Source organism: Pantherophis guttatus, chromosome 7, assembly GCF_059756535.1.
Source record: "Pantherophis guttatus breed Tessera chromosome 7, ASM5975653v1, whole genome shotgun sequence".
Classification (NCBI taxonomy): domain Eukaryota; kingdom Metazoa; phylum Chordata; class Lepidosauria; order Squamata; family Colubridae; genus Pantherophis; species Pantherophis guttatus.
The window spans coordinates 194,350-205,132 of NC_142069.1; the positions used below are offsets into that span (position 1 = coordinate 194,350).

General features: G+C 56.7%; 2 protein-coding genes across 18 annotated transcripts in view; one reads left to right on the forward strand and one right to left on the reverse strand.

Moving 5' to 3' along the window:
- Positions 1–4,377, reverse strand: part of PPP6R2 (protein phosphatase 6 regulatory subunit 2) — a 51,161-nt gene extending 46,784 nt beyond the window's left edge. Inside the window, exons 1-2 of the mRNA XM_034430084.3 lie at positions 4,245–4,377; positions 3,124–3,330 (exon numbers count right to left, since the gene is read on the reverse strand). The gene's annotated coding sequence lies outside the window, so the exon portion shown is untranslated. The remainder of the gene's footprint in view (positions 1–3,123; positions 3,331–4,244) is intronic.
- On the forward strand, positions 4,327–10,728 carry DENND6B (DENN domain containing 6B). 17 transcript variants are annotated; one of them, XM_087873510.1, is made up of 20 exons: positions 4,388–4,552; positions 4,627–4,665; positions 4,745–4,787; positions 4,864–4,985; positions 5,097–5,177; positions 5,308–5,413; positions 5,624–5,703; positions 5,821–5,883; positions 6,775–6,830; positions 7,142–7,264; positions 7,424–7,519; positions 7,600–7,694; positions 7,937–8,002; positions 8,180–8,244; positions 8,779–8,868; positions 8,993–9,046; positions 9,140–9,249; positions 9,621–9,723; positions 9,946–10,020; positions 10,384–10,728. In XM_087873510.1, exons 1-20 carry the CDS (start codon positions 4,409–4,411, stop codon positions 10,522–10,524), a joined length of 1,752 nt encoding a protein of 583 aa, XP_087729636.1. In that variant the 5' UTR covers positions 4,388–4,408; the 3' UTR covers positions 10,525–10,728. The 17 variants fall into 17 exon arrangements, 13 of the variants coding, with proteins under 13 accessions (XP_087729633.1, XP_087729638.1, XP_087729635.1 ...); XR_015728824.1 differs by lacking the exon at positions 4,745–4,787 and having other exon boundaries at positions 4,327–4,552; positions 9,946–10,233; XM_087873507.1 differs by lacking the exon at positions 4,745–4,787 and having other exon boundaries at positions 4,327–4,552.
- Positions 10,729–10,783: the final 55 nt, after the last annotated feature.

Here is a 10,783-nt window from a genome sequence, read left to right on the forward strand (position 1 = left end):
ATATCCAGCTAGAGCTCAGTCACTAGTATTGAGGATGTTACCTAGTTTGGGTGATGAAATGTTTGCAAGAAAACAACCAAGCTCAGAGAGCACCAAGGACCCCTCATTTCAACCCTGAGCTACAAATATTCTCATTGAGTGATTCACTCATTCTATATGGCCATCCACTTGCCATACTACTATGGAAGTAAGACTGTACAAATATACATATAGATATATTATAACCATAAAGCCTACTAAACAAATCTTTATTATCTCTAGGATTTTTTAAATCTTTTCAGCTGAAAATTGTAAAATTGATTAATAATGGGCCATGGAAGTCTTATTTTGTAATGCAGCAACATTTATTTATTAATCAAATTTCTAGGTTGTCCAACTTCAAATGACTCTGGGCAGCTAAACATATAGAAAAACTATAAAGTCAACAGTAAAACCCAGTAGATAACATCCCTTGAAAGGAACACCACCAGCAGCCAAAAGCAAGACAACAAAGCCGCACAACCACACTAAACTCAAGGCTTGGGGAATAGCGATGATTGGGTGAAGATACACAACTGGCTATCCTATGCACTCTTGTCAGGTTGTTCCATTAGACTGAGGAACAATTCTCAAGGTGGAGACTCACAAGGAAGTCCGCCTTTACTCACAGAAAGCTGCAGCATGGCCACCTTGTCCCTCTAACTTTGAATCCCCTGAACTAAGAGTGATTCAAATGGTGCAGCCCAAGAAACCGGAGGTGAAACTGCTCCTTCTAACACAGGTGGCCGATACACTCACACTTCCCATACATAGCGAAGAAATCAATAGGCTGCTAACCTGTTTCTCTCCTAAACTACCTGGGGAGACCTGGTGGGTTGCAAAGATAAATAAATAAGAAAAATAATCTGACAGGCTCAGGCTCTCAGTCATTCAAGCAGGGTAAGAGCCACTGGCCGGATCGGAGCAACTGCCCAGCCAGAGGCCCATCCTCCTTCCCACCCCGGGAAGGTTTCTGTTTACACGGAAGGGGTCCTCCATTTGGGCTCTTCCCGCCAAGCAGTGCTTGGCTTCAGCTACCCTGCGTCAAGGAAATGCTTGAAAAGAAGCGCCTCTCTACGGTCCTAAGTACGCTGCCCCATCCACTTGACCTAACTTTTTGTGTAACTGTTCTAGTATTGGCCTTGGTTTTGAAACTGTGGCAGCGTTTTCGAGTATCTGTCACGGTACAAAGATATCACACATTTGGTTCACATTTTTATAGCTTGGCTCTATAGCCTCTTTTGGGTAATTTTGCTTTAATTTCTGGCAATATATTACATTATTTTTTATTGGATCTTTGTTGATCAGCATCAAGAGCTGAAGATTTAGAGATGAGTTTTAGAAAAAGCGGTGAAACATGGAATGAAGATGTAACTGGTTGCAATTTAAGAAACAGCAATAAATGGTTAATGTCGGGGATGAAGGTTCATTTTCTATCTCTTTTGCGGAAGGGGCGATTATTTTTTTTTACACTTTTTCATAGATGTCGGTATGTATATATCTATGTATATATCTATGTAAAATTATTGGGGGGGGGAGAGAGAAAAAGACGCATCACATGACCACGACTTGCAATCTTCCCGACTCTGTGCTGGCAGGGAGCCAACTGGGAAGGCGTGGCTGTCGGAGATGCTGTGATGATCACTGCAAATGTGTCACACTGCGACGGCTGTTCAGAGGCTGGGTCTGTAAATCACTTTTTTTCTTTTTTTTGATGAAGGGTTCTAAGTCAAGGGCTATTTGTAGAAGAATGGAACTGTTGTGTTATTTGGGAGGGCAGAAACAGTGTTATAGTTTGCAACTGCTGCAAAGAAGATTGGAGGACGCTTCTTTAACTATTCTTTTTTCTGGTTCTATATGTTCATCTTCTCTTTCCTTATTCTGTTATTCCTATTTTTCTTTTCATAACTTTTTATAACTTTTCTATATATATATTTTGTATTTTTAAATTTCCAAGAAAATATTGAATAAAATACACACGTGTAAAAATAATTTGATTTTATGAAATAGCATTATACTTCACTTTTGTAGACTGCTTACCCTGCTGGACATCCAACTGGTACATATTCTCTAAATGAGAATATCTGTTCTTTATCTTGGTTAATTCTTGAGAAAATTGGAAAACTGGTTTAAAAACCTTTCTTTATGAAATCCATTGTAAATCTGTGTCCCACATTTCCCAACACTAACAAAATGATGTACCATAAGAGCAGGGGGCTGGACTAGAATACCGCCAGATCCCTTCCAACTCTATTGTTCTGTATTATAACTTCAGTTGTTTGGTTACCTGGTAGATTGAATAGCAAAAAAGCTATCTTGCTTGGATAAATTCTATTCATAAGTTTGCAAAATAGCACTGGACTAAAAAATTTATAAAGAAACAAAGAGTCCTGAAGTAATGTTTAATTAGTGATATTGTCCAAGCAAACCCAAACTGCCTTTTTGAGGCATATCCAGAGATAGTTCGTTAAAAATTTACAATTGATAGGCCTATGGGATATAGATGTTCAAAATATTTTCTATTTCTTTAAATTACACATGGATCATTAACCCCAAATGTATCCCTTATGCTTTTTTCCCTTTCCTCCTGTCGTTTCATTTTTCTAACTACTGAGGCACGGTTGTCCCACTGGGGACAAAATCAGGCTCCCATTTAGGCCAAAAGTAAATTCCAGTATTGCTCGAGACCCTTTGATTTTTCTATTTCAAAGTCACCTCTGCAACCGCAAACAGACCTAATGGAAGTTCTAAATTCTAACCAGCCTAAGAAAACAAAGCAGACAACATGACTCCTTTATGGCAGTCTATGGCCCAAAATTTAAAAAAGCCAGTATTTCACCTAAAAACATTCCAGCTTCCTATTCCCACGATTACCAAAAGAAAAGCTTGGAAGTTGAAGCCTCCCGCCACTGCTTCCCAGGGAAGCCCTCTGCTTCCTAAAATTCAGGGTTCGCTAGCCAAGAGGCCGGTTCTCCCGGGAACCTTCGTGATAACAAAAGGCGGGTGACCACCTTCTCCTGACTGAGTATCCCAGGGGTTCTTTGGTCACCTCCCAGACACACCTGACCATTCCCTCTCAGAAACAAACGGGCCTCCAAGGCACACCTTCTACTTATCTCCTCTCCTTCATGCACGGTTGCGGTTCCCAGGCATCCAATAAATCGCCAAACCGTTTCATGGACTCATCCAGATCAGCCTTTAGCTTTCGAGACAGAACTTTGCTGCAGGCAGAGATATTTGATTTCCCGCTTCAGCAGAGAGCTTGACTTCAGAGAAGGCTTCCAGTGAACCCGAGGTACTTTTTATCATCTCCTGAGAAATGGAATAAATTGAAAACACGGTTAATTCCAAGAAGAGCAAGTGCAGAAAAAGATGGGCATGCAGGAAAGCAGCTGCCAGAGAAGAGGAGGACTTGGGTCTTGGGGAGATGAAAAGAAAGGGGCTGGGGGGGGCACTTGCCTGCCTCCTGTAGGAAGGAGGACCGGCAGAAGCAGAAGAAAATGCAGCCCCCCCCCCCCGCCTCTCCTGCCCTCCCACCGGGTGGGCCACAAACGGCTCTGCCACACCACTCGCCCTTGGACGAGGAAGCCCCCAGGCTCCCGGCAGCCCTGGGCAGTCACCCCCATGAAGGCCAAGGCAAAAGACCCCCGGAGGGAGGGCGCCTCGGAGGAGGAAGGCCGAGAAGAAGGGCCGCGGGTGGGTGGGTGGGTGAGGAGAGGCACCCAGGCAGCCCCCGCGGCGCTACCCGCCAACCCGAACCGGCTCCGGAGGGGCGCCGGCGTCGCCCCCGGCAGCCCCGCCAGGCACCCTTCCACCCGGAAGTCGCGCCAGGATCCGGGATTTCCCTCTGGCGGGGGGGTGGGGTGTTCAACGGGGCGGCCCCCGTCCCACGGGAGGCGGTGGGGGGGGGGGCTCCCGCTGCCAACGGCCGCCGCCGCCTCCGCGGGACAGGCACAGGGCCGGGCTCCCCCGGGAGGGTCCCGGCAGCCCCGCCGCGGCTGGCTCCTCTCTTGCCGGCCACCAGACGCGACCGGGCCGGAAAGCCCAGCCGCCGAGGGGGAGGCCGGCCAGGGACAGCGGGGCACGGAGGGCTCCGGCCTCCCTCCCTCCCTCCCTCCCTCCGAGGCCCGCGGGGAAGGCGCTCCCCGCGGGGCACAGGGAGGCCGAGGGGGAGGCAACGGCGGAGGGAAGGGCCGGGCAAACCGAGACCGGGGACGCGCCCTCACCGGCCAGGCGGCTCCTTCGGCGCTGACGGACCGGCCGCCTCGCTCGCTCCTCCGCCGCCGCCGCCGCCGCTCCGGAAGCAAAATGGCGGCCTGGAGGGGGGAGGGGGCAAACGCGCGCACGCGCGGGACGGCCAACCGGCGGGGTCTGCGAGCCCGGCCTGCGCATGCGTGCTCCGCCGGCGGCGATGGCGGCCCCGGACGGCGGCGCCCCTTCCCCGCCGGCGCTGCTGCCTTGGGGGCGGCTGTCGGCCTGGCTGGAGTGCGTCTGCGCAGTGACCTTCGACCTGGAGCTGGGGCAGGCCCTGGAGGTGGGTCGCGGGGGGAGGGGCGGGGGTCCGTACTATCGGGGGGGGCCCTGACGGTCTCTCTGCTCCTCCCGCAGCGCATCTACCCGCCGGAGGGCCGCCTGACGGAGAAGGAGGTACGGGGGGGGAGGGGGCGGGGAGTGCGGGAGGCGGCCCCGCGCCCCTCTAACGCCCTTCTCCCCCCCCCCCCCGCAGAGGACGAGCGTCTGCTACCTGGCCTTCCCCGACTCCTACTCCGGTCAGTGGGGCTGGGGGTGGAGGGGCTGGGGGTGGAGCGGCCCCCTCGCTGACCCCCCCCTCGCTTGCGCCCCCAGGGACCCTCGGGGACACCCAGTTCAGCTTCCGCTTCCGCCGGTCGGCGGGGAGAAGACGGGCGGCGGCGGCGGCGGCGGAGGTCGAGTGGCGGTGCACCCGGGAAGCCCCGCCGGGCCTGCAGGTGGGTCGGGGGTCGCCTCGTCCGGAGGGGGGGGGACTCCGCCTGCGCCTCCCGCCGTCCCCGCTTTCCCTGGCGGGGCGGAGGTGAGGGGGCTCCCCTGCTTCTCCCCAGCCGGAGCCCGCGCACCTCTTCGGCTACGTCTTCTTCCGGCAAGTCCGCGACCGCTCCGTGCAGAGGGGCTACTTCCAGAAGGTGAGCGGGGGGGGGCGGGGGAGGGCTGCCCCAGCCGAGGGGGCTCCTGCGCCCCCCTCCCCTCCGGGCCCCTCCTGGTGGAGAGGGAGGGGGGAGGGGGCCGTTCAGGGTGTCTGCCTTTCCGCTCCAGTCGCTGGTCCTGGTGACTCGGCTGCCCTACGTGACCCTCTTCCACTCGCTGCTGCACCTGATCGCCCCGGAGTACTTTGAGAAGCTGGACCCGTGTCTGGAGGCAGGTGAGGGGGGCGGGCCGGGGCGGGCCTCTAGGATCACCACAAGGCTGGGACCTCTCCGGCTGGCTGTGCGCGGCTGGGAGCCCTTTTGGAGGGAAAGCTGGGGGTTCTCCGGGGACCCCCTTTGTTTCTGGGCTCCTGGGGCCAAGCGAGGGAAGAGCTGCATCAGCCCCCCCCCCCCCTCAGCCGCCGCTCCCTTTGCGCTTGTTTCAGTGTGCAGCGAGATCGACCAGTGGCCGGCCCCGGTGCCTGGCCAGACGCTGAACCTGCCTGTGATGGGGGTGGTTATTCAGGTATGGGCCGGGGAGCTTCCTGCCGGGTGCTGCTGCTTTCCGTGGCCGCCTCCTGCCAGGAGCGCAGCTCTGTTCAGGGAGGGGCCTCCATTTGGTGCTCTGCTCTTTGTGGTGCAGGTGAGGATTCCTTCCCAGGTGGACAAGCCCGACTCCTGCCCTGCCAAGCCGCTGATTTGGGAGGTGAGGGAAAGCGGCCTTCTTGCAGGGGCCCCTGCGGGTGGCCTTGGGACGAGGAGGGAAAAAGAGGCTGTTCAGAGGAGGTCAGACATTTGTGCCTTCATATTGGCAAGATTCTGCTAATGTAGCCTTACACCATAGTAGAAGTGGCTCCTCTAGCCTCATGAGTCCCTTCCGGGAGAAGGGCGGTATACAAATTAAATAAATAATAATAATAATAATAATAATAATCTCCTGTGGAGCTTGCCCGGGAAGGCTGGCGTGTCTCTCTGCTGGCAGCACTGCTGCGAGGCCCTTCCTCAGAAGTCATCCTCTTCCAGGCTTTGGCTTGATTATCCACCTGACGTGAGCGGCTGTAAAGGCTGAGCCTGCAGGGGCTGGGGGGGGGGATGTGCCCCCTGGGCTTGCCCATGGACCAGACGGGCCTTTGGAAAGACTTCCCAGATGGCTGATCAAGCCCTCTGGACCCCCTTCCCGGGGGTCCCTGTGCTGGAGGTGGCATCTGTCTGGTTTTAAGGTTGTGGCCTCTAGGAAGTCCATTGTCCAGACAGCCCACAAACCCTGGTCTATGTGTCCTGTGGTGCGGTGATGATGTTCTGCCCGGGGGGGGGGGGGGGGTTGGGTTAGTGCATCCTTGCTTTTGCTTAAACATAGCCACAACATCCCTCTCCGGCAGTCACCCCTTCCGCTCTGAATTGGGTCTGGTTTCTCTGGGGCTTACCTACTTCTGGATGCTCCTCTCCGTCCAGGCCATAAGAGGCCGGATTGGGCTCTTCCCAGGCGGAGCGTTGAGCCTTTTCCTTCGGAGACCTTGGCTGCTTCTCCTCCCAAGCGTGGTGTGACAGAGAAGCAATGTGTTCCTCCTTTTCCTCTTGTCTTTCTTTCCTCGCTTAGAACCTCCTGCCAGCTCCCCTCGTCCTCCCCAGTGTTGCTGAACTGGACCTCTTCAGGTGAGGAGGGCTCTCCCTGCTCCTTGCAAAAACAGCTCCTGGCCAGGGTGGGGAGGAAACCTGCCTGGCCAAACCCTCAGACGAGCCTGGGGCAAAGCCTCGGCCACAGTAACACGGAGGAAGAGACTGTGAGCGCTCAAGACAGGGTTCACACCACACCCTGAGGGGCTGAACGCTTGTTAAGTTCCTAGAACCTGGCCAAAGATGGGGCTAGAGGCTGCGGGGTTCAGCACAGTGCTGGAGGGCGGCTTTTGGTGTATTCGCATTCGATGCCCAGCTGTGCCATCTTCCCTTTTCTGCTCTTGGAACAGGTGCTTCCAGTCGGTGCTGGTCCACATTCAGCTGCTGTGGGAGCTCGTTCTGCTCGGGGAGCCTCTGGTGGTGGTGGCCCCTTCCCCCGCCATGTCCTCCGAGGTGGTCCTTGCCCTAGCCAGGTACCAGACTCACACCCAGTCCCCTGCAAAGCTGCCAGTGGTCGATAGGCCCTGGCCAAGGGACCTCTCCAGGCAGCCCCGCCTCCCCACAGTCCAGCCCAGCTCTGGCTGCTCTCAAACAGGAATTGTTTTCTTCAAACCCCCACCCCCACCCCCCAGCTGCCTGGCGCCCTTGAAGTACTGCTGCGATTTCCGCCCGTACTTTACTATTCACGACAGCGAGTTCAAAGAGTACACGACGCGTACGCAGGGCCCGTGAGTCTCCTCCCGCACAGGGTGCCTGTTGGGGCTCCAGGGAGGAAGCCCTTCCTCACCATTCTGCTTGCTCCCCTCAGCCCCAGCGTGCTCTTGGGCGTCACGAACCCCTTCTTTATCAAGGTGCTGCAGCACTGGCCCCACATCCTTCGCCTCGGGGAGCTCCGGATGGCTGGTAAGGCAGGGCTGGGCCCTCTTGGTGCAGCTGTGGGGATGACTAAGAGAGCTTGCCCGTAGTGTGGGCATGAGAGGCAGCCAAGCCTGAGACCAGAGGCGAGAGGAGGGTTGGCTCCCGGGGGGCAGCCCGGCATTCTCCACTGCCAGGCAGGAAGCTGCCACATTGGGCCTGGAGCCTGGGCAGGGGTCTGGCAATGGCAGCCCAGCCTGATACTCCCATGTGTTGATCCTACCATGCAGGGGACTTGCCCAAGCAGGTCAAGTTGAAGAAACTTGCCAAGCTGAAAACCTTGGACACCAAGCCAGGTGAGCCTCCCGCTGACCCTCTTTCTTCCCAGCTCCTCCTGCTGCTGGATAGGGAGGCCCAGGCGGGAACCTCAGCCAAGCAGAGCCTGTTCTGCAGCTGGCTTGGAGGGTGCCCCCCCACCCCCCACCCCATTCTCCTTGCCTCTTCTCTGATTGGCTCTTCTGGCCCTGTCTCAGGACTTTACACATCATACAAAGCATTTTTGCACAAGGACAAGATACTGATCAAGACACTCCTGAAAGTGAGTCAGAGCCAAAATTCTGCAATGGGCTGCAGGCTCTCCTGGGCCTCCTCCCTTTGCAGAGTCGGAAGAATAAAGGGTGGGGGGAGGCTGCCCTGCCAGAGGCACGGGGGTGGGGAGGGGACACCTGCTCCCCCTTCCTCTAGGCACAAAGTGGGCCACTGGCCAAAGCTGCTTGGGCTCCTGAGACCCCCCCCCCGAGCAGTTCAGCAGGAACACAGGCGGTGGGGGAGGGACGGTCCTGGTAGGCTTGCTAGGCGGAAGGTTCCAGCAGAGCCTTTCCTGAAAGGAGGCCTGGCCTGAAAGGAGGCTTCAGCCTCAGCAGACCTCACCTCCCTGCCCTGCGGCATCCTCTCCTGAGGCCATTCCCTCCCTTCCCGGGCAGGTGGGGCCTGGTTGGTTTCCCCCTCCCTGGTGTTTCCTGAACCAATGAGCAAGAGGAGCCACCCTGGGTGCCCCCTTTGCAGTGGGGGGCCTCGCTGTTGGGCAGCGCAGGGCCGGTGGATCTTGGCTGATCCCTGCCGTGCTCCACAGGGCATCCAGAAGAAGCGCCCGTCCGAGGCCCAGAGCGCCCTGCTGAGACGCCAGCTCTTGGAGCTCACCCAGAGCTTCATCATCCCCCTGGTAAGTGGGGGGCTGGGAGAGGAGCCATGGCAATAGAGAGGAACGGCTCCCCACTGTCCCCTGTGAGAAACTCCCCTCCCCCCCGCCCGACTCCCATCTGCCTCCTCCTCCTCCTCCTCCCTAGGAGCACTACATGGCAAGCCTGATGCCTCTGCAAAGGACCATCACCCCGTGGAAGGTACGGCCTTTCCCGGTTGCCTGTGCTGGGGTGGGCCTCGCTCTGTGGCTGCCCAGCATGACTGCTTCTCTCTCCCTTTCTATCTACTCTCAGACTCCCCCTCGGATCCGCCCTTTCCATCAGGAAGACTTCCTGAAGAGCTTGGAACAGGCCGGGCCCCAGCTCACCTGTGCGCTCAAGGGTGACTGGCTGGCCCTTTACAGGTACACTGAGCCCCCCACACAGCCCCTCCTCTGGGTCAAAGAGCCTGACCTGTGGGCACAGAGCAACCCACCCACCCCGCTCCATCCGGGAAATTATCCCAGAGACAAGACACCCCTGTCTTGCTCCCTAATCCCACCTCCTCCTGGGACAAAAACAGAGGCCCTGTTGGCGGGATTCACCTTTCTTAAGCGAAGGTCTTGCGCAAGGGAAGAGCCAGACACTGCACAATGGAGTCACCAAGCAGGTTGCATGATGACGCTCTTTAAAACTGGCCTAAATCAGCTCCTGCCACTGAAATCTGGCCAAGCCCATCCAGTGTGAGGCTCCTCTGGACTGACACCGCCTCCTGTCCTCTCCTCCCCCACAACAGGCGATTCTTTAAGTCTCCCAACTTCGACGGCTGGTTTCGTCAGAGGCACCAAGAGATGAGGCATAAGCTGGAAGCTCTGCACCTGGAGGCCATCGCTGAAGCGGTGGGTGGGAAGACTGCTTGGGGGGGTGCACCTTTGAATGGGGGAGGCCCCCTAGTCTCAGTCTATCCACTCTCTGTAGGGCAAGGCTCTAGAACAGGGTGGGGAGGGAGGTGAAGCAACCCAGTCTCAGCAGGCTCGGGGTCCAGGCCAGGTGCTCCTGTTTGGGCGCTCCTGGGCAGAGCGAGAGCAGGAGGGGGCCCTCCTCTGCTCCTCTTCCTTTAGAATATCAGGGCCTGGATGGTGGACAAGTCCGAGGCAGAGGCCGTGGACCTGGTGCTGAAGCTCCAAGAGAAGCTGGTAAGCGGCTTTCCCTCAGCCCTACCCAGCTACCCCACCACCACCAACAGCCCGTGGTCACTGTGCAGGGGAGCCAGAAAAGGGGCGGGGGGGTCAGCACAAGATAGCCTGTAGCATCTCAGCCGTTCCAGGAATAGACATACTGGCTCCACCTATGATGACTGCCCACCCCCACCCCTAGGCAAATACAGCCGTTGCATGGAAAGCAGCCAGGTGGGGATTCCCCTGCTGGGGAGGGGGGGGGAAGTGTATTGGGAAGTCTTTTTGGTCGACCTCCAGCTCCAGGTGCTTGTTCAGAGGGCTCCTGCCAGGATCGCTGACTGGGAGGAGGGGGCTCACTGTCTGGTTGATTCCTCCATGCAGGTCCAAGCCAGGAGCCAAGGCTTCCCTGCCAGAGAGGAGACGCTCCAGCGAGTGTGTCAGCACATCGGTCTTGTGGTCCGGTCACTGCCCAAGGACCTCCGAGCCATTCTGTGTGGCCAGGAAACGGCCAGTGCCAGCTGAAGGGGGCAGCTCACTGGGGGCCAATTTAAGGGGGTGGGGGCTCTTTGAGCTCTTTATAGCACAGGAGTCCTGGGAGGCGAATGGAGAAGGTGCCAAGCCTGGGTGGAAGTGGAACGATGCAGTTGACGTGTTGCTGTGTGATGTACAGTGGTGGTGTGTTCTCGAGAGAGGCTAATAAAGCTGAATTATCAGAAGGGCCCTCAACTGAGCTTCCTTTGGAGATTTGTTACACTTTTTATCCCACCACAGTTCACAGTTC

Bases quoted from the DNA above. Each gene is read 5' to 3' on its own strand.
- DENND6B (XM_087873507.1), top strand. From the start codon at position 4,327: ATGGCGGCCTGGAGGGGGGAGGGGGCAAACGCGCGCACGCGCGGGACG. The intron at 4,986-5,096 runs GTGGGTCGGGGG...GCTTCTCCCCAG, and splicing joins AAGCCCCGCCGGGCCTGCAG to CCGGAGCCCGCGCACCTCTT. The intron at 7,520-7,599 runs GTGAGTCTCCTC...TGCTCCCCTCAG, and splicing joins ACGACGCGTACGCAGGGCCC to CCCCAGCGTGCTCTTGGGCG.